Source organism: Stegostoma tigrinum, chromosome 31 (assembly GCF_030684315.1).
Source record: "Stegostoma tigrinum isolate sSteTig4 chromosome 31, sSteTig4.hap1, whole genome shotgun sequence".
In the NCBI taxonomy this organism is placed as follows: domain Eukaryota; kingdom Metazoa; phylum Chordata; class Chondrichthyes; order Orectolobiformes; family Stegostomatidae; genus Stegostoma; species Stegostoma tigrinum.
Genome location: NC_081384.1, coordinates 7,498,560 through 7,525,734, shown reverse-complemented (window position 1 = coordinate 7,525,734; position 27,175 = coordinate 7,498,560). Strand labels below are relative to the sequence as shown.

General features: G+C 43.4%; 2 protein-coding genes across 2 annotated transcripts in view; one reads left to right on the top strand and one right to left on the bottom strand.

Annotated features, from left to right (window-relative positions):
- The window catches only part of LOC125466320 (plexin domain-containing protein 1-like), a 432,462-nt gene extending 420,329 nt beyond the window's left edge, over positions 1-12,133 (top strand). Inside the window, exon 15 of the mRNA XM_059638864.1 lies at positions 12,054-12,133. Within this exon, the coding sequence (XP_059494847.1) occupies positions 12,054-12,104 (51 nt within the window). The 3' untranslated portion in view covers positions 12,105-12,133. The remainder of the gene's footprint in view (positions 1-12,053) is intronic.
- lasp1 (LIM and SH3 protein 1) overlaps positions 1-27,175 on the bottom strand; it is a 170,723-nt gene that overhangs the window by 41,894 nt on the left and 101,654 nt on the right. The gene's annotated exons all lie outside the window — the stretch shown is intronic.

The following is a 27,175-nucleotide window of genomic DNA, read 5'->3' as shown; positions in this document are numbered from 1 at the left end:
TCCTAATTGCCTAATTGAAGGATCAATCAACCCGAAACGTTAAATTCTAATTTCTCTCCATAGATGCTGCCAGACCTGCTGAGCTTTTTGAGCAATTCCTATTTTTGTGCCTGACTGACAGCATCCACAGTTCTTTTGGCTCTACAAGAAACAAATGCCACGTAATGACCAACTTCAATAAAACAAAACTTCACCATTGTCCTTTGATGTTCAATGGCATTATCATCACTGGATCCCTAACTAATGTCTTCCTGAGGGTGACCATTAACCAGAAACAGCATTTAACTGTTAAGTCCATTTCAATAGCTACAAGATCAGACCAGAGGACAGGAATCCTGTGGTGAAGTAACTCACATCTGACTTTCCAAAGCCTGCCCACAAGGCACAAGTCAGGAGTTTGACGGGATACTCCCCACTTGCCTGGATGAATGCAGCCGCAAGAAATAAATCAAGAAGCTTGACACAATCTAGAATAAAAGCAGCCTGCTTGGACTGACAGAGGCAGAAAATGCTGCTTAGATTGGTCCATTTTAAGCTGATGATTTCAAACTAGAACCAAACACCATCTTTACCCGGAGGAGGATACGCAGCAGAAAACGAGAGAGAAAAATTGTGGAAGAAAATGGGGAGAAAGCCCTTCAATTCATCAAGTCATGTTGACACAGAATCAAATGCACTGGAGACTTAACCCAGAGCTCGGCACAAAGAATCATAGTTGATTCATTGTGCCCAATGAATATTCTAACAGAGATGACCAACAGTTAAAGCTGAATAGTGCAGATGCATTCAAACGGAAGCCAAACGAGCATTTGAAAGAGAAGAACAGTTCATATCAGACACTAAAGATTGAACTGTTTCCTCTCCACTGATGCTGCCAGATCTACTGAGTTTCTCCAGTGCTTACTGTGTTTGTTTCAGATTTCCAGCATCCACAGTATTTTGCTTTTATTTAGGAGGGAGAAGATTATGCTTCTGATGTGAAGATGAGGAAGAATATTACAATCACATAGGTGGGCTGAATGGCCTATTCCCATGAGATATGCTCTGTATAAAATTATGTAATCTGAAATTTGGTATTGAGTAGCTTGTAGTTGTTTCAAAGGACCAGTATAGTATCTTACAGGCCCCTTTATGTCAGTGATAATAAATGATCTGTTCAAGCTGGTGTACTTCTATAGTCTGTCACTTTCCCATGAGATCCTAAAATTCTCAGTTGTGGTTTCAAATCCCTGCATGATCTCATCATGCCCAAGATCCGGAATTTCCCTCAAGCCTCCAAGATTCCAGAGTTTCTCCAGTTCTGGCCTCTTGCACATTGTCTTTTTTCAATCACTCCAGCAGCCAGCAACAGAGCTTAATTATTTATTAAAATGGCAGAAAGCCCAAGCGTCAGGTTTCTGTTCTGCAAATTCAGTGTAATATTAAAAGTAGCAACTGAGAACTTTTAGATTTCTTTCCGGGTCATACCCACCTCCATTAACAGACTAATATGAACTAGAGGGGAAACCATTTCCATGTAAGGAAAGGTTACAATTTTTTCAGCTGTCTGAGCCAGGTTGTCTTTTGCAGCATCAGAAACCCCAGGCTAGTGGGCTGTATCACGCAAGATCCCGGTGAGACTTCAATGTTTGTAAGCCTCTAGGGCAATTAGTTAAACCTTTGAATATTCAATCTGCCGAACACATCCAACAATGGAAACTCAGACATTATCCAAACTGATTTCACACAGATGGCTTTTAAACAAAAACTTTGCTGGTACTGAAAGAATATATTTCAAAACAAAAAATAAATTCCACTGTGATAGATTCGAAACCAAAGCTTCAGCCTTTTATGTTTGGTATGTAAAAGTTCAAAATTCTTCAATGTAATACTAAAAGAAAAAACATCATAGGACCCATATCCTGCCCCAGAGGAGACAATACAGCAAGAACTGATCTCCAGTGAATTTCGGTTTAATTATAAATTAACTTGAGGTGGTGTAGAGGGTAAACAAAACGAATACAACAACTTCTATTTATAGATAACACCGTATGAAGCTGGATGAACACAGCAAGACAAGCAGCATTAGAGGAGCAGGAAAGCTTGACGTTTCGAGTCAGGGCCCTTCTTCAGAAAAAGGTTCTGAAGAAGGGTCCTGACCTGAAGCATCAAGCTTTTCTTCTCCCCTGATGCTGCTTGGCCTGCTGTGTTCATCCAGCTTCATACCGCGTTATCTCAGATTCTCCAGCATCAGCAGTTCCTGCTATCTCTGCAACAACTTCTATTTATAGTTTGCACTGTTCATTCTTCCTCCACATAAATCTATTACCTTATCCGGCTTCTATCTATATGGCCAACATGGGACCATTAATGGAGCTATACAAGACATTTCATGGTGGAGTTCCCAAATGAGATGTGACACCATGCTGTGCAAAATAAGCACAAATTTTGAAAGAGGTTCTTAACTAACATATGGTAGACAGGCTCATGAAGGGAATCCTCAAGCCTAAGGCCTTTGCAGCTGAAGGCACATCCTTCAACAGTCAAGCAATTCAAACATAGTTAAATGTCCAAATGACCAGAATTGGAAAAGTTTGGATAACTCAAATGATTGTAGGAAGCTCCAGAGATAGAGAACAGCAAGACCAATAGATTTGAAAATGAGGTGGAGAATTTTGGCATCTTACTTCAGTGTCTTTTTGTTGAAAAAGTGTTTGCATTCCTTAGATGACGATGACTTGGTAATCTTTCCAAGTTGAGGCCTACATTCAGATAAATTTCCAGGGTGAGTTTAATCCTTTGCAGACTTATTAGATTATTCTGACGATCGTTGAAACAAAAAAAATCACAAAGAAGGCAGAGAAAAAAAGTGTTTACGTTTTCCTTTAAACACTTTCATTTAATTGTATTTGAGATTAGTCTGGGTAATCACAAGGTGACAATCACCCAGTCAGGTAACAGTGTTGGGTCACTCTATACGGAGTGGGAAGGCAGTGTTTGGGAGAATGGATTCTTCTGAAGACTAATCCAAATGAAGACTTTTTGCCTTTTAAGTTTTCATCATGACAAGAGAGTTTGACAAACTTCTGCTCAGGTGTACATTCTACAGTTGAGACACAGCACAAGACAACACAATGGTGCAATCCTACCATATCACACTTCAAGGGAAACAGTTGTAGTTACTCTCCTTAATTAAGTCCCTGCGGCAGAGTGGTCTTGAAAACAAATCTCAATATCCGAACACACACAATAGTATCACAGCAAGAGCTATTTAGACAAAAGCAATGAAATATTTATGGTCACTCTGCTCTCACTGGAATTCAGTCCTTAGCCAACAAGCTATAATGAGTAACATATTTCTCTACCTAATGGATACCATACTGCATCACTCTATTTTTCCCCCCCCCCAAAAGGCCACTGACTCAGTCATTGCACAGAGACAACTTTACAACAGCTAACACCTAAAGGGGAAACAAAGACCTTGCAACCAGTGAAGCTCTTGAAGGGCTGGTCAGTGTGTAATGTAGGAACCATGACATACAGAACCGGAAACAATGCCTCATTAACACATCTGAAGTGTAGTGGTGGAGTAAACAGTGAGACAGCATTGCCCTAACGCCATATTACACACACATAGTTTCCACTTCTTCAGTGCAACATTTGAACCACATTTAAATGAAGCTAGTCTCCAAAAGTAAAAAAAGTTCTATGGTCAACATACCAGCTCCCATGTGTCTAATTTCCCACTCAAACTAAAGTCAATAAGTCAGTAACATGCTGACTTATTACTGACCAGTGTTCACCAACTCTGGCAGAACAGATCATAGGTCACATTTTTAAACCTCCAATCTTCTCCCACTGCTCCCACCCACACTCCTACATGGTCAACCAATATTATTCAGAAATTTCTTACATCTTCAATTAGAGTCGTAGAGATAGATGGAACAGAAATAGACTCTTCAGTCCAAATCATCCATGCCAACCAGATTTCCATATAAATCTTGTCCCATTTGGCCCATATGCCTCTTAACCTTTCCTATTCACATACCTGTCCAAGTGCCTTTTAAATGTTGTTATTGTACATCCCTGGTTAAACTGAGACCGCAGTATTTGCTTCCTGCTTTTTTTTTTGGTGAGAAGGAAGGAAAAAAAAAATGGTATTTTAGGCATGAAAGGCCCCAAACGACATCCAAGATGGTGGCTGTGATGTGGTTGAGAAATGCCTATCCTAGACATTCCCAATGTCACGATTCCCTCCGAACCCAACATGATCAGTCAAGAGATAACAAAATGTGGAGCTGGATGAACACAGCAGGCCAAGCAGCATCTTAGGAGCACAAGATCAGTCAAGTCTCATTCAACCTGGAAATAAAAAAAACATAATAAAATGTGAGGCTGGATGAATACAGCAGGCCAAGCAGCATCTCAGGAGCTTGGCCTGCTGTGTTCATCCAGCCTCACATTTTATTATCTTGGAATTCTCCAGCATCTGCAGTTCCCATTATCTCTAATAAAAAAAACATGAATGCTGGAAACCAGAAATAATAACAGAAAGCACAGGAGTTCTGAAATGTCTGGTGGTTTTGAGTCCAATCTGACAATTAGCTATCTTGGATTCCAAACATTTAGGTCTGTTTCTCTCACAATAGAAGACCATAAGACAAGAAGAAAAGAAATTGAAGCAGAATTAGGTCATTCAGTCCAGCAAGTCTGCTCTGCCATTCAATGTTGGCTGATATGTTTTGCAATGTAATTGTCCTGCTTTCTCCCCTTGAACCCCTTTACCAGTTAAGAACCCCTCTCTCACTCACTCACACACACACACACACACACACACACACACACACACACACACAAAATGACTGGGTCTCCATAGCCCTCTACAGCAATGCGTTCCACAGATTCACCACGGTCCGGTTGACGATATTCACCCTCTCCTCAGTTCCAAACAGTCATCCCTTCACTGAGGCTGAGCCCTAAACTCCCTACATCCACTCTATCCAGGCCTATTAGTATTCTGTAAGTTTTGATAAGAATCCGCCCCACCCCCTCAAGTACACACCCAGAGCCTTCAACCACTCCTCAAATGACAGGCCCTTTATCACTGGGATTTTTTTGTATAAACCTTCTATGGTTATATTACATTTTTCCATAGATATAGGGCTCAAAACTGTTCACAATATTCCAAGTGCAGTCTGACCAGGGACTTAGTCTCAACAGGATATCCTGCTCTTGTATTCTCACCTTCTTGAAATGAATGTCACCCAAAACGTCAGCTTTTGTGCTCCTAAGATGCTGCTTGGCCTGCTGTGTTCATCCAGCTCCACATTTTGTTATCTCGGATTGTCCAGCATCTGCAGTTCCCAGTACCTCTGACTGCATTTACCTTTCTAACTGCCAATCAAACCTGCACATTAACTTTAAAGGAATTCTGAATTAGGATTCCCAAGTCCCTTTGTGTTCCAGATTTTCAAAGCCTTTCCCCATTTAGAAAATAGTCTATGCCTCTATTCTTACTATCACAGTGCATAAGGTCACACTTTCCCACACTGTATTCCATCGACCACTTCTTGACCGCTTTCCTAGCCTATACAAGTCCTTCTGCAGCCTCCCTGCTTCCTCAACACTACCTGTCCCTCCAGTTATCTTTGCATCATCTACAAAGTTATCAACAATGTTCTCAGTTCCTTCATCCCAAACATTAGCATACATCACATACAGTTGTGGTCCTAAAACAAACACTTACAAAAACTTCTCTGGTCACTGGTTACCATTCTGAAAAAGACTTCATTATTCTTACTCTCTGTCTTCTGCCAGTAGGCCAATCCTCTATCTACACCAGTACTTTGCCTCTAACACAGTGGTCTCTTATCTCGTTTAGCAGGCTCCTATGGAGCTATCTTGTCAAGGGCCTTCGGGAAATCCTAATAGATCACATCCACTGGCTCTCCTTTGTCTAATTTGCTCATTATCTCCATGAAGAATTCTAACAGATTTATCAGGCATGACCTCCCCTTGATGAAGTGATACTGACTCAGCCCTATTTTACAATGCACTTCCAAGTACTCTGCAATCTCATCCTTAACAGTGGACTTTAAAATCTTACCAACAATCAAGGAAACGCTAACTGGCCTTTGGTTTCCTGTCTTCTGCCTCCCTCCCTTCTTACATTAGCTATTTTGCAGTCCTCTGGGACTCTCTGTGACTCCAGTAGTGGTGATCTTTCAGAAATTAATGCCTTCACAGTCTCAATGATCTCCTTCAGAACCTTGGGCTATAGCCCATCTAACCTTGGTGATTTATCCACCTTTAGGCCTTCAGCTTCCTCAGTACCTTCTCCTTAGTAATGGCCATAACACTTACCTCTGACCCCTGACTCTCCTAACATTCTGGTATGCTACTGGTATCTTCCATGGTGAAGACTGATACAAACCACCTATTCAGTTCCTCCACCATTTCTTTATCCACATTTCCACATTTCTAGCTTCATTTTGTAGCCGTCCAATGTCCACTCTTGCTTCTATCTTTCCTTTTAGATGTCTAAACAATCTCTTGCAATCTTCTTTTATACTAATTCGCTTACTCATATTTCATCTTTATCCTTCCCCCCTCCCCCGTTATCATCTGCTGGATTTTTAAGGTTTCCCAACCTTCTGGCTTCACCACATTGTATGCTTTATCTTTTGCTTTCATTTTGTCCACAACTTCCCTCGTCAGCTGTGACCAACACATCCACCCCTTAGCATGCTGCTTCTTCCTCTGGAAGGATTTCTATTCTGCTTCCTGAATTATCCCCAGAAACTGCTGCCACTGCTACTCGGCTCCCGTTCCACCAACTCTGGCCAGCTCGTCCTTCGTATCTTTGTAGCTCCCTTTACTCAACTGTAATACTGACACGCCTGATTTCAGCTTGTCAGTCTCAAGCTGCAGGGTGAATTCTATCATATTCTTGCCAGTCTCCTAGAGGTTCCTTCATGTTCAACTCCCTAACCATTTCTGCCTCATTACACATCATCAAATCCAGAATTGCCCATTCCCTAGTGGGATCTGCCACAAGCTGCTCCAAATAACCATCTCGTAGATATTGTAAGAATTACGTTTCTTACATATTGAAGCCCTCCATAATTATTGTATTAGTGCCATTTCTACACACATTTTCTATCTAGTGCTTACTTACTTCCCCTCATTCTGATTCCTTTAGGAGGCCTGGACACAAACCCCATCAGGGTCTTGTATCTTTTGCATTTCCTCAACTCTACACACATGAATTCAACACCTCTTGACTCTATATCACTTCTGGTTATTGATTTAATTTCATTTCGCACGAACAAGACAACTCTACCCCTCTGCTGTGGATATTTAAACTGTTCACTAAATAGCCTTGGATATTTAGCTCCCAGCCCTGATTCTCTTGCAGCCACAACTCTGTAATACCCACAAATTGTTTCATATACTGTGTGCCTTGAAGTACAACAACCTCAGTCCAGCACTGGCTGCCCCTCCCATTCTCATAACTGTCTCCTTAGCTGCTGTCCCTGAAGTTAGATTGCTGACTCTGTCCACACTCTCTGCCCAATTACTCGCGCTGGAAACTTTAAGAACCCTTCGATAATTCTACCACTTGAAGCTGGCTGCTCAGTTATTTGAGAAAGGCCCGACATGTGGTGAACCTGTCTGCTTTAGGCATTGGATTCCCAAATTTATCACAATCAATTTGACTTGATTTGGATTTTTAAATCTTTTAATGTTTTACCTTGCTATTTCAATTCTCTTGATTGCTTGCTATCTTTTACTTTCTAGTGCCCAGGCCTCCATTAAATCAGAGGAAAATGAGTAAGCTAATCTCAGTGCCTTCCAAATTTCCATCCTTTCTTCCCTCGTCATCCTTGGATGTATCTCATCCAGTCCTGTTGGGCTGGAACATTTTTCCTTACAGTGTAGGAGATTGAGGGGTGACCTTATAAAGGTTTATAAAATCATGAGGAGCATAGATAAAACAAATAGCAAACAGTAGGGGAGTTCAAAACTAGAGGGCATAAGTTTAAGGTGAGTGGGGAAGATTTAAAAAGGGACCTGATGGGCAACTTCTTCATGCAGAAGATGTGGTTCTAATGTGGGATGAACTGCCAGAGGAAATGGTAGAGTCAGGTACAGTTACAACATTTAAAAGGCATTTGGATGGGTACATGAATGAGAAAGGTTTATAGTGATATGGGTCAAACGCAGGCAAATGGGACTAGCTGGTCGGCATGGACGAGTTGGACTGAAAGGTTCTTTTCTGTGCTATGTGACTCTCCTGACACCTCCTCCCCCCGAAACCTTTTCCATAAATTTTCACTGCAACGGAATCCACCCCGCCCACTATTTGGTCTAAAGCTCTATGCAGAGTCCTAGTTATGTGATGCGCCAGAACTCTGGCCCCAGCTGGTGTCAGGTGAAGCCCATCCTTTTGGAACAGCCCCCTCCTTCCCCAACACTGGTTCCAATATCCAATTAATTCAAACCAGTTTCCCCCACACCAATCTTTGAGCCATTGCAACTCTCTTGAATTTCCCCAGCACTTTTTGTTCTGACCTCTAATTGAACTTAATTCTCAGAGGCCACGTTTCCCAATATTTCTGGAGAAAGCTGGATTAGTTAGGTTCAAATCTGAAAGCATTATTTTTCTTCATGATCTTATTTTTGTTGTAGATTGTTTGCAACTGTGAGAGAAAAACTGTCATTCATTCTTGGAGACTCCCTTCCCTGCCCTTAAAAATATCTTGATATTTGCACATACTTTTACACGGACTAAGATAAGTAATTTCTGTGCAAGCAATCAATACTCTTGAATAATTTACACAGTTGCACGTCTGTAAGAATAAAGCTTTGCAAAATGAATGGCCTTTTAATTTTACCAAGTCCACAGTGCATTCAAAATCCCACGCGAGAGGACAGAACAGGACTTGGTTCTGATGAAGGGTCTAGGCCTGAAACGTCAGCTTTTGTGCTCCTCAGATGCTGCTTGGCCTGCTGTGTCCATCCAGCTTCACTCTTTGTTATCTTGATTTAACATCTCGTTTAAGAAACAGCACTGCCAATGGTGCAGCACTCCATCACTGTACTGGAGGATCAGCCGAGATCTCATGCTGAAGTCGAGGCTTGAACACATGATCAGAGGCGGGGCATGTTGGGCTCTGTTGGCATCAGAACTTCAAATGGTAAACACAAAAACAGCAGCCAAACTAAGTACAGAAAACATCCTGCTTATTCACTTTGTTTGCGAGAGGCCTCTTGCTGTCAGAAACAACACATGCTTCATTTCCTGGTATTTCTTATGCAAAACAGCTCAAGTTCCAAGTCCAATTTGAATGAACAGTTGAGGCAAGTCACGTAAAGCAGTCAAATGCTATAGTAAATGCACTTCTAACAGTCACGAACTACTAACAGACACCAAAAGGCTTTTGAAGTCCCAGAATAAAAAGGAGGTAAGGCTGCCTAATGCTCTGTGGGTAAAGCAAAAGGGGGACAGGACGATAAAGCACTTCCAGCTGCTTTTTAAAATTTCGACTGGGAGTCTGCAAACAGATCAAATGATCACGTAAACCCATTTGCACTGAAGAAGGGTCCTGACCTGAAACTGTGATCAGTGACAATGGGAACTGCAGATACCGAAGGATCGGAGATAACAAAGTGTGGAGCTGGCTGAACACAGCAGGCCAGGCAGCATCTCAGGAGCACAAACGTCAGCTTTCCTGCTCCTCTGATGCTGTCTGGTCTGCTGTGTTCCTGTCTGACTCCAGTGTCTGCAGTTCTTACTTTCTCTGCTCTGAAGGTCACTGCCTACAACATTGTTAAATCTGACAGCCATTTTGTACACAGCACGACCCCATAAATGCCAAAAGGAGAGAACTGTCCAGTTCCTCTCAACAACTTCCGAGTTCTTCTAAAGAGTTAGTCAATTGGTCCCTCACTCCATTGCCATCAAAATTTCTTTGCTTTAGAGACGATTCATTTTTGGTGATGCTGGCCAAAGGAAGAATTTTGGTCAGCAGACTCTAACTATTCTCTGCTCTCTCTCAAAAATAGTGCCCAGAGATTTTTAAAGCCACGTGAGCTGCAGCAGCGAGCAGATCGGCATCAGTTCAACGTCCCGAGAATAGATCGCATTATAGGGCTCCCTCTGGAACACAGGCCTGAGATGCAAGTCCAACAAAACTCCTTCGGAAGTGCTGAAAAAGGGTCACTGGATCCAAAACATTAACTGCTTCTGTCTTCATAGATGGTGCTAGACCTGCTGAGTTTCTCCAGCATTTTCTGATCTTGTTTCAGATTTCCAGCTACCACAGTTCTTTACTTCTCGTTTAAAATTCTATCTGGGGCACAAACGTGACTAGTTGTATGGGATGCCAGTAGTTGGCATTTGGTTGTGTTAAGGTCAACTTTGCTTAGATTTGCTGTCAGCAATCCTTCCTGCACTATTAGTCTACAGGGCTTACTCATACTGGGTGCAGGATTAACTACTGACTGTAGAATTGACTAAATACCAATGACACTGTCTAGCCTTTCCACAGGATCTGCAGATGGAGCAGTTTCACAGCTTTCACGTTGAACTTTTTAGGGCCAACTGGTTTGCACAGCCATCATCAGCTCTCTTTACAGAATGACCTGTTAAGCAGGATACGCATTTTGGGAGAAACAATTCTGCTCATTGTTATGCATGTGAACTGTGAAACTGTGTGCCTGGGTGAACAGAGTTTCATTGCAGATCTTCTTTCGGAGCACCCCATGAATAAAACAACGTAGGTATACTTGAAAGTGGTTGTACGATGCGGTGAGCCAACCTTTGAAATGTCTAGATTCTCAATTTTGAAGAGGAATAATTAGGGGAGTGGAATTTATTTGATAATGTTAGTTTCTTACAGAAAAACCTGAGGCCAACAAAGGCCATATTCCTCACCAAAATAGATGGCTGTTATTCTAAAACAACTTCTCAACCTAGTTTCCAAATCCCAACTTGGCCTTATTTTGCAGAGATGGGGGGAACTTCCTCCAGCTCCATACTGCACAATTTCTGTGCTCGTTCTGTTCTGACCTCTTGAATACCCCTGATTTTCAACAACTCCTCCACAGATAACTGCTCCTTCAGGTACTGAGCCCTTAAATTCCAGCATTTTCCCTCAAACACTTGTTCTTCTTTCGTCTCTTTTAAGACACCTCTTAAAACCTTACCACTTTGAATAAACATTTAGTCATCTGTCCAAGTGCCTGAAGTGGCTCAGAGACAAGTCCTACTGGTCAACTTTCCTTCAAAATCCCTCAATATATTTCACCACACAAAAAGGAACTACATAAAAACCAAAGTTGTTCTTGTTCCACTTGGAGTTCAACAGAGCTAGAAATTTGTCTGTGAGGCCTTTCCGTTTATAAAAATTTGCAATTTGCTGACATACTAACAGGGAGTTGACTGTGAAATGACCACAGGAAGCTTTTGAATCAAACAGCATAGATACATTTAGGGAGAATCAGGATAAACACGAGAGAGAAAGTAGTACGAAGAATCTCAGATAGAAATGAGGATACAATAGGAGAGAGATAATGGGAACTGCAGATGCTGGAGAATTCCAAGATAATAAAATGTGAGGCTGGATGAACACAGCAGGCCAAGCAGCATCTCAGGAGCACAAAAGCTGACGTTTCGGGCCTAGACCCTTCATCAGAGAGCCTAGACCCTTCATCACCTCTCTGATGAAGGGTCTAGGCCCGAAACGTCAGCTTTTGTGCTCCTGAGATGCTGCTTGGCCTGCTGTGTTCATCCAGCCTCACATTTTATTATCTTAGGATACAATAGGAAGTGGTTTGTGCAGACTATAAACACCGGCAGAGAGCAACTGGGCTGAATGGCCAGCTACTTATGCTGTTAAATCCGTGGAATGACTACACTTTAAGAGAAATTGTCTAATATAGTTTGGGAGATCCTGCAAACTTTATAGCTGTTTTAGAAAAGAAGCTCTTTCTATTGCTAGTATTTAATCATACCATTTTCCAAAACCTGCTATAACATGTCTGTTAATTTTGATCGTGCTGTTTTTCAGATATTTATTAGCCCGTTAATCCAGTCTCTGGAATCTTTGAAGCTAAATTGACTGCAGTCGTAGCCAAGGGGAAGACTCAGGTAAAACAGATTCTCTCACAAGGTTAAGGATTAAATTGTACAAATGCTGGGAGCTAGACTTTTGAGACCCAAATCAACAGGCCAACACAAGAGATAATGGGAACTGCAGATGCTGAAGAATCCGAGATGACGAAGTGTAGAGCTGGATAAACACAGCAGGCCAAGCAGCATCTTAGGAGCACAAAGGCGGACGTTTTGGGCCAGGAGCCTTCATGAAAAAGGGGGACGGGGAGGGGTACTGAAATAAACAGGGAGAGAGGGGGGAGGCAGATCGAAGATGGATAACAGGAGAAGATAGGTAGAGAGGAGACAGACAAGATAAAGAGGCAGGGATGGAGCCAATGTAAGTGGGGAGGTAGGGAGGCGATAGTCAGTTCGGGGAGGACATACAGGTCAAGGGGCGGGATGGGGTTAGCAGGAAGGAAATGGGGGTGCGGCTTGAGGTGGGATGAAGGGATAGGTGAGAGGAAGAACAGGTTCGGGAGGCAGGGACAAGCTGGGCTGGTTTTGGGATGCCGTGGGGGGAGAGGACGAGCTGGGCTGGTTTTGGGATGCAGTGGGGGAAGGGGAGATTTTGAAGCTTGTGAAGTCCACATTGATACCATTGGGCTGCAGGGTTCCCAAGCGGAATATGAGTTGCTGTTCCTGCAACCTTCGGGTGGCATCGTTGTGGCACTGCAGGAGGCCCAGGATGGACATGTCGTCTGAGGAACGGGAGGCGAAGTTGAAATGGTTTGCGACTGGGAGGTGCAGTTGTTTATTGCGAACTAAGTGGAGGTGTTCTGCAAAGCGGTCCCCAAGCCTCCGCTTGGTTTCCCAAATGTAGAGGAGGCCACAACGGATACAGTGGATGCAGTATACCACATTGGCGGATATGCAGGTGAATATCTGCTTGATGTGGAAAGTCATCTTGGGGTCTGGGATAGGGGAGAGGGAGGAGGTATGGGGGCAGGTGTAGCACTTCCTGTCGTTGCAGGGGAAAAGTGCCGGGCGTGATGGGACTGGAGGGGAGTCTGGAGTGGACAAGGGAGTCACGGAGAGAGTGGTCCCTCCGGAAAGCAGACAAGAGTGGGGAGGGAAAAATGTCTTTGGTGGTGGGGTCGGATTTCAGATGGCGGAAGTGTCAGAGCATGATGTGTTGGATGCGGAGGTTGGTGGGGTGGTATGTGAGGATGAGTGGGATTCTGTTTTGTTTGTTATTGCGGGGAGGGTGTGTGGGGGATGAGTTGTGGGAAATGCAGGAGACACGGTTGAGGGCGTTCTCAACTACTATGGGTGGGGTGAGGGGAGCAGTTGCAGTCCTTGAAAAATGAGGACATCTGAGATGTATGGGAGTGGAATGCCTCATCCTGGGAGCAGATGCGGCGGAGGCGAAGGAATTGGGAATAGCGGTGACATTTTTGCTGGTAGGTGGGTGGGAGGCAGTGTATTCTAGGTAGCTGTGGGAGTCAGTGAGCTTGAAATGAATATTGATTTCTTGGTGTTTGCCTGAGATGGAGACAGAGCGGACCAGGAATGTGAGGGAGGTGTTAGAGATAGTCCAGGTGAACTGAAGGTTGGGGTGGAAGGTGTTGAAGTGGATGAACTGTTCAAGCTCCTCGTGGGAACATGAGGCAGTGCCAATACAGTCATCAATGCAACGGAAGAAGAGTTGGTGTTTAGGGTCAGTGTAAGTACAGAAGAGGGATTGTCCCACGTAACCTACAAAGAGGCAGGCAGAGCTTGGGACCATGCAGGTACCCATGGCACCCCCTTTGCCTGTAGGAAGTGGGAGGAATCAAAAGAGAAGTTGTTGAGGGTGAGGACGAGTTCGGCTAAGCGGATGAGTGTGTCGGTGAAGGGGGACTAGTTGGGCCTGTGGGACAGGAAGAAGTGGAGGGCCTTAAGGCCATCTGCATAGGGAATGCAGGTGTATAGGGTCTGGATGTCCATAGTAAAAATGAGGTGTTGCGGACTGGGGAAATTGGAAGTTCTGGAGGAGTGGAGGGTGCGGATGGTGTCACGGATGTAGCTAGGGAGTTCCTGGACCAAGGGGGAGAAAATGGAGTCCAGATAGGTGGAGATGAGTTCGGTGGAGTAGGAGGAGGCGGAGACAATGGGTTGGCCAGGGCATGCAGGTTTGTGGATTTTGGGAAGCGGGCAGTGCAGGGTTGGGGAACAATGAGGTTGGAGGCTGTGGGTGGGAGGTCACCTGAGGTGGTGAAGTTGTGGATGGTTTGGGAGATGATGGTTTGGTGCTCGGGGATGGGGTCATGATTGGCTGGGGGGGGTGGTGGTGGCGGCAGGAGGTGCTATCGGAGAGTTGGCATCTGGCCTCAGCGATGTAAAGGTCAGTGCGCCATACTACAACTGAGCCTCCCTTGTCCGCAGGTTTGCTGGTGAGTTTGGGATTGGAGCAAAGGGCTGCGCGTTCTGCAGGGGAGAGGTTGGAGTGGGTGAGAGGGGTGGAGAGGTTGATGTCTTGACAGCAGTTGGAAATGAAGAGGTCAAGTGAGGGTAGGAGGCCTTGGGGTGGTGTCCAGGAGGAAGGTTTGAGTTGGAGGTGGGAGAAGGGGTCAGTAGACGGAGCATTAGTCTCATGGCTAAAGAAGAAAGAAGTAAGCACGAAGGCTTAATGTTCAAACATTCATCCAGCTCTACACAGTTATCTTCGGCCAACACAAGAGGCATGTCATGTCTGTGAAAGTGAAGATCTTTTGCCTGCAAGGAACAGATTGATTGAATGAGTGTCAACTGCAGTTACATTTTTTGAATTATTTGGATTGCCACTTTAATTCTGCTGTATGGATAATAAGCCGACATTCATACAGTAACAAGTCTGAGCATCAGTCAGAGACCTCTTCAGGGCTCAGCTAAGCAGACTGCACTCACACAAAAAGGTCATTCATTCCGCCCAAAGGATCCACATTTAAATGCCAATGTCTGTTGCAGAACATTAAATCACCAGTTTGTTCCTCATTTGCATGTTGACTGGCTGGCCAGCAGGTCTGCAATCAGACCAGCCAATTCTTCCTGCAAGCTTGATACACTCTGAATAATCTGGCAATGCAGAGAAGTATCTCTGTATAGGATAATCCTACAGATGTACCCAGTGTGAATTCAAAGCTGCATCTCCAGCGAAATGCCATTGAACACATTCAAGTGTATGAATGCTAAATTGCTTCTTAACAATTCTGAGTCACTTCCCTACAGGGAAACAGGAGACGGCCAAAACCAGTCCTTCGAACTAGTTCAGCCATTCAATTACTTTGTGGTCTGCATCTTAACTCCGTCCACTTGCTTTAGTTCAGTAACCTGCAAAACATTTGTCTTCTTTGGTTTTGAGATTTTTCAATCAACTGCTACCCTCAACACCTCTGCTGGGGGCAGAAGTCCCACATTCACAATGCCCCAGGGGTGAAGAAATGCTGCCTGCAATTGCACAACTGGTTTTACTTTGACCACATATTTGCAGCATCGCAAAAGCACCAAGTTCCACTCTCAAAACATTACCCGACATTCTCATTCTCTCTTTCTCTCTCTCCCTCTCTCTGTTGATTTATCAAGTTGGCCATAGTGCCCAGGGATGTTTAGTTTAGGTGGATCAGACATGTGAAATATAGGGATCAGGGAATGGGTCTGGGTGGGATGCTCTTTGCAGAGTGGGTGTGGACTTGTTCGGCTGAATGGCCTGTTTCCATACTGTAGGGATTCTATGATTCTAAGTCTGCAGTGTTATTCATAGTTGATACTGTTTCTCAACCCTATTCTCCTGCCTTCTCCCTATTATCCTAGATCCCTTTATAAATCAGGAACCTACCTCTATCTCTGTCTTAAATACACTTAATGACTTAACCTCCACAGCCCTCTGTGGCAACGAATTCCACAGATTCACTGCCCTGTAGTTGAAGAAATTCCTATATATTCCTATATTCTATATTTTATAAGTTTTATTCAGATCTCATTTCTCCCACAATCTTTGAGCCGCTTTAATCTTGTTGACCCTGTGCCAATTTGCTTGTAACTCAGAGATTACCACCTTTGTGGTCCTGTTCACAATTTGTACCTAGCTGCTCATTCTCCCTCAGAGCCTGTTTCCTCTCTTTCTAGCTACATCATTGGTACCTACATGGACCATGACAATTGAATGTATCCCCAGCTCACCTACCACCGAAACCCTCATCCTTGCCTTTGCATCTCTCGGCTTTGCAATTACAACGAACTCCTGGATGACCTTCAACTTTCTCCTCTCTGTAAACCTGAGCTTATCAAAACATCTGCTCAAACAGTGTAACCATGCATGCTGGCTGGTTTCTAGTAAAGAAATCACCACTCTTAAAATTTTCACCTTAATTTCAAATCCCCTCAGGTCCTCGCCCTTTCCCATCCCATAACCTCCTCGAACCCAACAAGCCTCAAATATCTGCACCTCCCCTAGAGCTGGCCTCTTCGGTCTTCTGATCTGAATTACTCCATGAATCAGTAGCTGTGTTTATAAGTTATCTCGCACCCGGTCTTCCATAATAGCCTCAACTTTGCTCTCCTCCTTTAAAGGCTCTTCTTGAAATCTACGCCACTAACCAAGTGAATGAGCACCCTGCCCCGATATCCCCTGGTGTGACTCAGTTCCACGTTTAGTCTTCTAGAGCTGCTCCTGCCAAGTTTCTTGGAACATGTCATTCCAGATGATATATATAAGCAAGTTTCTGTTCCGTTATGCAAAGCTCGCAGCAAGTAACTGAGATGCAGTTTAAATTTGTTATCAAACTGTAAACATTTCAGAACCTCCTGTCCACAGCAGCGCACTCACCTACTGACCCTACTGGTAATGTTGCACGTTCAGGAAAGACCCATTTTGCAAGGTTTAGCCACACATTTTATTCACCAACATATCCCTGCTAAATACACCTTTTATATCCATTTGCAGAGTCTACGTACAAAGTATTACTGCAAAGAGCTGATTGATACAATGAAACAAACAGCCTCTTTTCACTTGATATCACAGTTATGCCCCGATTGCACTGAGCACGAGCTAAGTGATCCTCAAGACTAATTGGGACAGGACAAACTCTGCTGTGCCATACAGGTCAATCACCACACTTATGGATGCACTAACGTGCTTATCTTAGTGCGGCATCAGTTTGGGAAATGCACATGAGGAGCTGGTAGAGCAAACATGACAATCCGATCCCACAGAAATAAACACAAGTGTGGGCAAAGCCCATTCGTTATTGGCTTACACTGCATAAAAATGCATTGTTCAGCACTGTTGAGAAACACATCAGAAATTCCTTATCCCATTCCCAATCTGAACTAGCCAACTTCAGAGAGCGGCGTCCTGAATTCCTGAACAAAATTCACTCGGGAGACAAATTTACTCAATCTGGGTATCCAACTCTTGTTGCATCACCATGTGTTCGTTGTGAGTTTTTCTACACTTAACTAAACATGGAGCTGGCTGGTGGCAACAACTTTCTCAAAAAGTGATAGTTTTGTCTGTTTGGGGGATACAAAAATGCACATCAGAATCTTCAGGGAGGACATCTTTTTTGGCAACACAGCTAGTTGTGATAGCTTGGACTGCACTGCCTGAAAAATGTTCATTAATACCATATTGGAGAGAATTAGATCGCAATTCAAAATGAGAAACATTGACAGGGTTATGGAGAAAAAGCAGAAGAATGGAACTAATTGGAAAGCTATATCCTAGAATCAGAAGAGGCACAATAGGTCAAATAGCCTTTTTGCTTGCTATTATTGCATTATTTCTAGAGAGATGGAGAAGGAACATATTCCAAAGAATCTTTTTTCTTTGTACCATGCTTGAAGGAGCAGGCTGTTGCTTGGCTGAATGGAGACCATAAATTTTACGGGTATGAAGCTAAATATCTCGGCAACCTATCAAGATTGGACAGTGTGACCTTGACAGAGGATTAATGAATGGCTTTCAACGTAGGCAGAAAGCTTGCAATTATATCGCTTTCTTCACGACCTTAGATGTCCCAAAGTGGTGAAGCAGCAAAATTTAAGAGGCTTCACTGTTATATTGCAGGAAGCTAGACTGCAGAAGTTGCTTATCTTCACAAACTGAGGTTTGGGAAGGACAGATGTTGAAAAGCATATTTTCTAACTCTTCTCATAATTCTGCGGAAATGCATTAGAATGGGTCATCAACAGTGCTGTCAAGTGACTTTTGTTCAATAGTAATCTGCTGACCAATACTCAACTTGTGTTCTGCCAGGATCACTTTTGCTCCTGAACTCAGTACAACTTTGGTCCAAACAAGGACAAAAGGAGCTCATTTCCAGAGCAGAGGAGAGAATGACTTAATGTCTAGCCCACTTTTGCCCACGTGTGGCATCGAGAAGCCCTAGCAGAAGTGGAGTCAATAGAAAACTCTCTGCTAGTTAAGGCCATGGCAGTAATTGTTGGAGGTCACTGGCCTCATTCCCAGGGCATCTCTGTAGGAGTTCTTCAAGGTGCTACTCAAGGTCCAACCATCCTTCAGCTGCTTCATCCGTGACCTTCCTTTCAATACAAGGTTAGAAGTGGAGATTTCCTACTGATTGTACGAGGTTGAGCACCATTCACAACTCCATAGATACTGTGTCCATACTCAGCGTGACTGGGACAAATATCCAGTCTAGGGCTGATACAAGACACGGAGATGCCAGGCAGTGAGCATGCCCAGCAAGTGGGAATCTAACCTTCACATTTAAAAGGCATTGCCATCGCTGAATTCCCCACAATCAACATTCAGTTACAATAGGGGGAAAAACAGTGGTGTAATGGTCATGTCACTGGTATAAAAGTCCAGAGGCAAATTTGAATCCCGTTATGTTCTGTGATGAAATTTAAATTAAGTTTAAGAAAGTTAGTTTGATGCTGACCATGTCAACAAACTTTATTGTCACTTCGTGAGGGAAATCAGTCATCCTTTCCTGGTCTGGCCTACATGTGATGCCACACCTTTGGCACTTGAGACTATGACATCGGGGCAATTAGGGATTGGTAATAGATATTGGCCCAGCTGTTGACACCCGTACCCCATGAAAGAATAAAAATTGAACCAAAACTAAAAACTGGACTAAGTTTATAAATCTGATGGCTACCAGGGCAAGTCAGAGCTCGGAGTCGTGTAGTGTGTAACTTACTGCTTATCTCTCCATTGCCTGTCTACCAGCCACAAGGAGTGTGATGGAACAGTTGCCACTTGCCCAAGTGGGTGCAGTTTCAACAGTCAAGGAGTTCGACACTTGCAAAATTAGGCATTCTACTTAACTGGTACCCCATCCGCCACCTTCAAACATTCACTCCCTCCACCTCAGACACAGTAGCAGTAATGTGTCCCATCCACCCAGGGGCAGTGCAGCAATGCATCCATTCTTCTTTGTCAGCATCTTCCAAATTCACAACACTACCACTACAAGGTCAAACGGAGCAGACACATGGGAACACCACTTCCTGCAAGCACCCCCTCAACCCATGCACCATCCCAACTGTGAAGGAACAGTGACATTTTTCAGTGTGGCTAGGTTGAAATCTGGAACTCCCTTCCAGACAGTATGACAGGTGTCCCTAAATCTCCAGTGCTGCAGAGATTCAAGGGAGCAGCTCACCACCAATTTCTCAAAGGCACTTAGGGATGGGCAACATCCAATGAACAAGTGAAAATAACACCACATCCAATTTGCACATGATGAGCTGTCGCCGAGGTGAAAAGCACCTGTTGGGCTGTACCAATCAGCACCTTCAGGGGAGAAAGGAACATTTCCAATAAGGGGCAGGGAAGGACAGGCCAATCAGATAGATTGTCCAAGGTTTGACTAAGTTTTCACTTCTTCTCTTAACCACCCCGTGCCCCGCTACCCCCCACCCACACTTGTGTTTCCAGTGACCTTTAATTTAGAATCACAAGGATATGGCATAAACTTTTGCTCAGCTCAGAAACAGACAGTCCAGTGGCCAGAAAGATTAAAGCAAGTGCTCCCAGCCCTGTTCATACACAGGTCTTCTGACTTGTAAGGATTGATTTGTTTTGTAAAAAACAGTCCTAAAGCTCTTTGCAACTAAAATTCAAATGAACAATTCACTTCATTTTACACAAACACATTATCATGCCCTTATCCTTTGATTGGAAATAAAAAGAGAGTTTAACCAAGTGTAAATAAAACAATTTTGGATCAGTGTTACATGCCACTTCTAATGTATACATAACCTGTTCTATCAACACATTGAAATCCTAAGTAAATCATGGCTATTGAGAAACAAAAACAAAAATAGCCGGAGCAACTCAGCAGGTCTGGTGGTACCTATGGAGAGAGAAAGCAGAGTTAACATTTCGGATCCAGTGGCTCTTCTTCAGAATGGACCCAAAACATCAACTCTGCATTCTCTGCACAGATGACACCAGACCTACTGAGTTCCTCCAGCTATTTCTGCTTTTGTTTCTGGAGTCCAGCATCTGCAGGTTTTTTTTTGCTTAGTGGTCGTCTAGTATGCTGTTCCCAGTCCCCGGCAATCGCAAATGCAGCTGTAACATTGATTCAAACAATGAATAAAGGACAATCCTACGAAGAAATCCCTTCAGTGTTTTTGGGATGAATATATCCCCTTTAATTTCAAATCACTGAAAAGTGAGAACACAAAACAACATCACAAAGACTCATAAAATCATCAGTAATCTCTGAAGACTGAAGTGTGAACTGATCAGCATTTGACACAGGCTATTGCTAATAAGTTGACTAGCACATTGGGTAACCTCATGTCAACTCAAATCTGAATCAGTGCAGAGGGACTCATATCATTCTGCAGACTTGACGAGCAACTGGGAAACATCCTCGTCTCACAGGATAAGGTGCTCATCGCATTGCGTTTCCACAGCACTTGAGTTTGGGTCATTTGCCAGGACGACAGAATCAAATTAAATGGAACTGGAAGTCTTTTGTTAAAGGATCTCAATTGAATGTTTACTCACTGAAGCAATTAAAGGCCATTTGCACTGGGGATACATTGGGTGAATAATGATCTCATCACTGCCTATATCTAACAAGCAGAAAGTACAAGGAGGGGAAAGGGTGGAGCGCCTAGAAGCGGAGGATGTAGAGAGATAGAAATAAAACCAAGCTTCTAGGTGATACAGTTGCAGTAGACATTAATGATTATGGGACAGTCTGACAAATGAGGGAGATCCCCAGCTCAAAACACAACACATTCACATTTTGAATGAAGTCAGAAGTGAGACGACACCAGGCTATTGTCCAAACAAGTTTATGTGAAATCACAAGTTTTCAGAACACTGCTCCTTTGTCACCTGATGAGATCTCACAACAGATATTCAGGTGATGGACCTATGAAATCTCTCTCGATCGATCTATGAACCTGCTTTTGCTAGAACTGAGTGAGGACAAAGTATTTATTCTTCCAATGAAATCAAAGCCCAGCCAACTTCCGCTTCAAATGTAGAACCATCTACTCAAAACCATCTTTCATTTCCCAATATAAATGGTCCTGTGGATAGGTCATAGAACCAATGCATTGAAGTGAAAAACATGAAGCAATTCAGAACTTGTCAAGATTTGAAAAATTCTGCCTCTGCCCTACCTTACACGTCAACAAAAAATAATTATGTTATTTTTATGAGATAGCAAGAACTGCTGATGCTGGAGTCACAGATAACAGTGGAGAGCTGGAGGAACACAGCAGGCCAGGCAGCAACAGAAGAGCAGGAAAGTGGATGTTTCGGTCAGGACCCTTCTTCAGAAATGGGGGCGGGGGAAAAAGAGAGCTCTGAAATAAATAGAGACGAGGGGGGTTGTGACTGAGGATGGTAGGTGAGATGGTGACAGGTTATTTCTAGTTGGTTCAGTCTGGAGACCCTCACCAAGTCTCTTGGTCGTTCAAGAGTTAAATGCCAACAAATTCTTGCAACAAAATCGCTGCCAGAGGTCAAAATACAATAGGAAAGAAGAGATAGGAGTGGGTCATGACCCCAGCTCTGCAACCGGAATTTAAACAGACTTTAATTACTCAGCGAGTCATCAAGCAAGAATTACTGCCCTGTTTCTATCAGGAAGTTACTTCAAGTTATGCGTCTGCAATTGACGCAGAGATACAGGGTTTTGGAGTCCATCACATATAAATTACATTACACACAGCATCAGAATGATTAAAAAAAGGGGCTTTGCAGCTATAAGAAAATTGACAAGTGGAAAGTTCAAGGCCTTCTGAATATCTTCAACCAACCTGTTCAGAGACATGATGGGACTTGAACCCAGGCCATCTGGCTCAGAGGTAGAGACACTACCACACCCTAAGAGCACTCAGGACTTCCTAAATAGCAGGTTGGGTTGGGTAGCACCACTGTTCAATTCACACTATCATGAGGAGACGTGCATGGAGTAAGGCCATTCCAAATTAAAATGGGCCTTGAACACACACAAATGAAGTCTTGCCTTCACATCAACAACTAGCAACTCTAAAGGTTCCTGAATAAATCCAAAAAAGTGATACCAGCAAACGACATTCTTCGATTGCATTTATACATCACTCAAAATGTGGGGGTGAAATGTCCCACGATGCTTCATTAACCAATGATGTTTAACACAGCCACACAGAAAGTGACATTAGATCATGGGGTTAGAGGTTTTAGAGTTTTATGGAGTATCCCCTTGAGAAAACAAGCTCACCTCACCCATCCCTTTGTACCATAAACAGGGAACATTCTTTCCACATTCCCCTGTCTAAACCCTTTGGGATCTTAGAAGTTTCAACCAACTCTCTCCTTTCCTTCTAATCTCCAACACATTTCAACCTGGCCTGTCCAACTTTTCCTCATAACACACAACTCCACCACTATTCCAGATATTAGACTAATAAATCTTTAACTGTCTTACATATTTAAGAAAGTGATTAATCTATTTTTGTTTCTAATCAACCTGTTCAGATGTTATTGCATACCTCTAGAACAGGCCTCCTGGCTCAAAGGTAGGGATACTACCCCTGTGCCTTAAGAGCCCTCGTGATTAATTTTGTATATAACACTCCAGCTGTGGTGTAATCAGTATAAAATGTATATGCCCAGTACAACTGAAGCATAACCTTAGAAATTTTGCATTCAATTTCCCTCACAATAAGTCATTAGTCTATCAACTTTCCTAATTACTTACTGTACCTGCATTGTAGTGTACATGCACTGGATACCCAGATCCCTCTGCATCCTCTCTGCATTTTAGGCAATATTCTTTCATATTCTTCCTGCCAAATTTATATTTCCAACATTATACTCCATTCATCAAATCTTTCATCCTTTATACACAACAGACAAGATCTGGAGGAACACATGGTTACAGGAGGATTGTGGGAGGTTATGGAGTTAGGTATGAGTGAGGTAATGTTAAGACGTGAACAGAAAGATAAAGATTTTAAAATGTGGGGCATTGCTGGATCACTAATCAACATAGATCATAGTGCTCAGGGATGATGGTTTGGTGAAGCGAGTGCTTCCAAGTTCGGACACGGAATACAGCAATTTTACAACAGAAAAGGAAAGGACCTGCCAGGGTGGAGAGGGCAGGGTCAGGGAGGTGGAGGGTGAAGGATCACTCCAGCACTGAGTCCAGCAAGTTTCTTCCATCTGACCAGATTTTGACAGTTGACTTCCAAAAGTAATATGGTTGAGAAAGGATCATGTTTACAGCTGCCATCTTCAGAAAATCTTATAACAAAACCCATTCCGTCCAAGTTCAGGCTACACAAACAGACAAATAGGTTCTTCCTACACCTCAGTCACATTCAACACCTGTCTAGCCTTCTTGAATTTGTCAATACTATCCACGTCTGCTTGCTCCCACGCAGTCTGCTCTGTATTTGCATCAACCAGTTTAGGTATCATTTGTGGCTCAGTGGCTAGCATTGTCGCCTCAAGTCAGACGATTGTGGGCTTAAATCCCATTCAAGGTATTTCAGTCATCACAAGTAGAGACATTCCCTCAGGTATGTTGCAAAACTTGAAAGGGTTCAGAAAAGGTTTACAAGGATGTTTCCAGGGTTGGAGGGTTTGAGCTGTGGGGAGAAGCTGAATATCGAGTTTTGAGAAGATTTGTAGCTCAGGTTGAGGTTCTGGATGTGAGTTTGCTTGCTGAGCTGGAAGGTTAGTTTTCAGACGTTTCGTCACCATTCTAGGTAACATCATCAGTGAGCCTCCAACGAAGCACTGGTGTTATGTCCCGCTTTCTATTTATCTGGTTAGGTTTCCTTGGGTTGGTGATGTCATTTCCTGTTCTTTTTCTCAGGGGATGGTAGATTGGCTCCAAGTCAATGTGTTTGTTGATAGAATTCCGGTTGGAATGCCATGCTTCTAGGAATTCTCGTGCATGTCTCTGTTTGGCTTGTCCTAGGATGGATGTGTTGTCCCAATCAAAGTGGTGTCCTTCCTTATCTGTATGTAAGGATATGAGTGATAGTGGGTCATGTCGTTTTGTGGCTAGTTGATGTTCAGAATGGTGACGAAACGTCTGAAAACTAACCTTCCAGCTCAGCGAGCAATCTCACATCCAGAAGCTGAACATGCTGGGGTTATTTTCCCTGGAGCAAAGGCAGAGTGCTTTCCTCCTATTGAGGTTTATAAAATCATGAGGGGCATGGACAGGGGAAATAGACAAAGTCTTTTCCTCAGGGTAGGGGAGCCCAAAACTAGAGAGCATAGTTTTAAGGTGAGAGGGGAAAGATGTGAAAGGGACCTGAGGGACATTCTCTCATGAAGAGGGTGATGCGTATATGGAATGAGTTGCCACAGGAAGTGATGGAGGCTGATACAGTTACAACATTTAAAAGGCATCTAGATGAGTGTATGATTAGGAAGGGTTTGGAGGGATACGGGCCAAATATTGGAAAATGGGACTAGATTTATTTAGGATATCTGGTCAGCATGGATGAGTTGGGCCAAAAAAAAAGTCTGTTTCTGTGCTGTACATCTCTACTGCTCCATCAGTGTTACCACCACTTAGATGAAGACTGGTCTGCTTTCTCAAGTAGAAGGTTAGGCAGAATATATTACACAGAAGGTTCACCAACTGTTCAACGAGGTGCTCCTCATGTTGTGGCCGGTACCTAGCCCAATTAAAATTGTGGGAGCTTGCTGAGTGTCACTCTCTTGTTTTCCTACAGTGCAACAGTGGCTACACTTAAAGTACTTTGGGGCTTTCTTTGGCTCCAGAAGGGGCTATATAAATGCAGGTCTTGCTATTTGCTTCAGTATAGTGCCTAACAAATATTTTCCCCATTGGGATCCCTGGTTGATGGCTGGAAAATTGTTGCAACCCATCAATGGGAAATGGAGAGCCATTGGGTGTATGTTGGGAAGAGCGGAGGAAGGTGGATTGTTGCAGCCATTGCTGTCTCGGATATTACGAAGTCAGAGACCCCACCCTAGGAAGTCCTGCTGTAGCACAATGTGGAATTGCCTGTTTATATGGTCTTTTCTGAACACAAGCCTCAGCTTAAGTCGCCAATTGGCAAACACACGGGGAGGGAGGAAAAAAGGGGAGGGAGGAAAAAAGGGGAGGGAGGTAAAGAGGGGAGGGAGGAAAAGAGGGGAGGGAGGAAAAGAGGGGAGGGAGGAAAAGAGGGGAGGGAGAAAAAAAGGGGAGGGAGAAAAAAAGGGGAGGGAGAAAAAAAGGGGAGGGAGAAAAAAAGGGGAGGGAGAAAAAGGCGCGGGAGGGAGACAGACACAGAGAGAGAGACAGATGAACTGGAGTCTGGCATGTCTTTGCAATAGATTTGCGGGAACATTGGAACATAATGTGAACCTGCCTCCAATTGTAAATGTACAAAACACAATGTGAATATAAAAGGCAGGCTGTTAGAGAAAGTGGACAAACACAGCCATTAACTAGTTCCACAAGAAAAGTTTTAGAAGATGACAGATTTAGGGTAGTTCTGAAAGCCAAAGGAACATATTTTGTTTTCCTTTACAAATACATCTCAGGGGCCCCTAGATCCAAGTTCCTTATTTTTATTACAGATATTTCACCTGTTCAGCAAATAGTGAGCACAGCTACATATTTCATTTCCTCAGTTGAGCACTGGGGAATAAAGGCACTATAACAATACAGGAGAACCTACAATGCTCCAATACTTTTAAGGGAAAGCTAGATGAACAGATTATGTTACGTGTAAGGTGAATTTGGCATGTCAGGAGGTTTATGTGGACCACAAACATTGGCTTGAAATGTAAGTGAAAAACGTCAAGTATTTCTGTCAACATTTCTCAATCACTGTGGCCCACGTTGTAAACAGCTAGAATTTCGCAAGACCATCGTCACAGAGCTACAGTTCTGTTCGTTGTTCTATCCAGTTTGATCAACTGTGTGCCTTGAACAGGTTCTCTGCAATTAACACTACAGTCCCTATTGCAAAAGGGCTCTTCTGGTAAGCATGCAAGAGTAACAGAGCGGTCTAAAATGGACTGCTAGATAGAAAACTAGTTTCCTTCACCTATCAAGCATTTATATAGCACCCTAAACAAGTCAGTCTTAACAGCTCAGAATGCTTCAATGGCACAAAGATTTGTTGTGCAACCATGGTTACCTGGGCAAACTTGGCAGCAGGCTTTTAACTAAAGCAACAATGAGAAAAGTGAACAGTTCAACTGTTTGTAGAGTTGCTGACTGAGGAAGACAGGTTGCCAAGGTGCACAGAGAAAGCAAGAACATCTTTCACAACCGTAAGTAGCCCCAGGATACTTGACAGCAAGTAACGAGTATTTAAAGTGCAGTCATGTTACAATATAGGAAGTGCAACTAACATGCACAATGTGTCCCTGCAAAACAGCAAATGCAACAAGGAGTAGGTAATCTCTCTCTCTTTTGAGGGCTCCCTGCAATTGTGACCAAACTGTGAAGAAATTGGAAGAGAAATCATTTGTTCAACTGGGCAAGTGATCCCAAAGGAAGCGAAGAGATATTTGGTCACAACCAACCCTTACAGGCCGAAGTATAACCTCAAAAGACAGGGTGAGCTTGCCATTGGATACATAATTAGCTTAACAGCTAAAGGAGACAT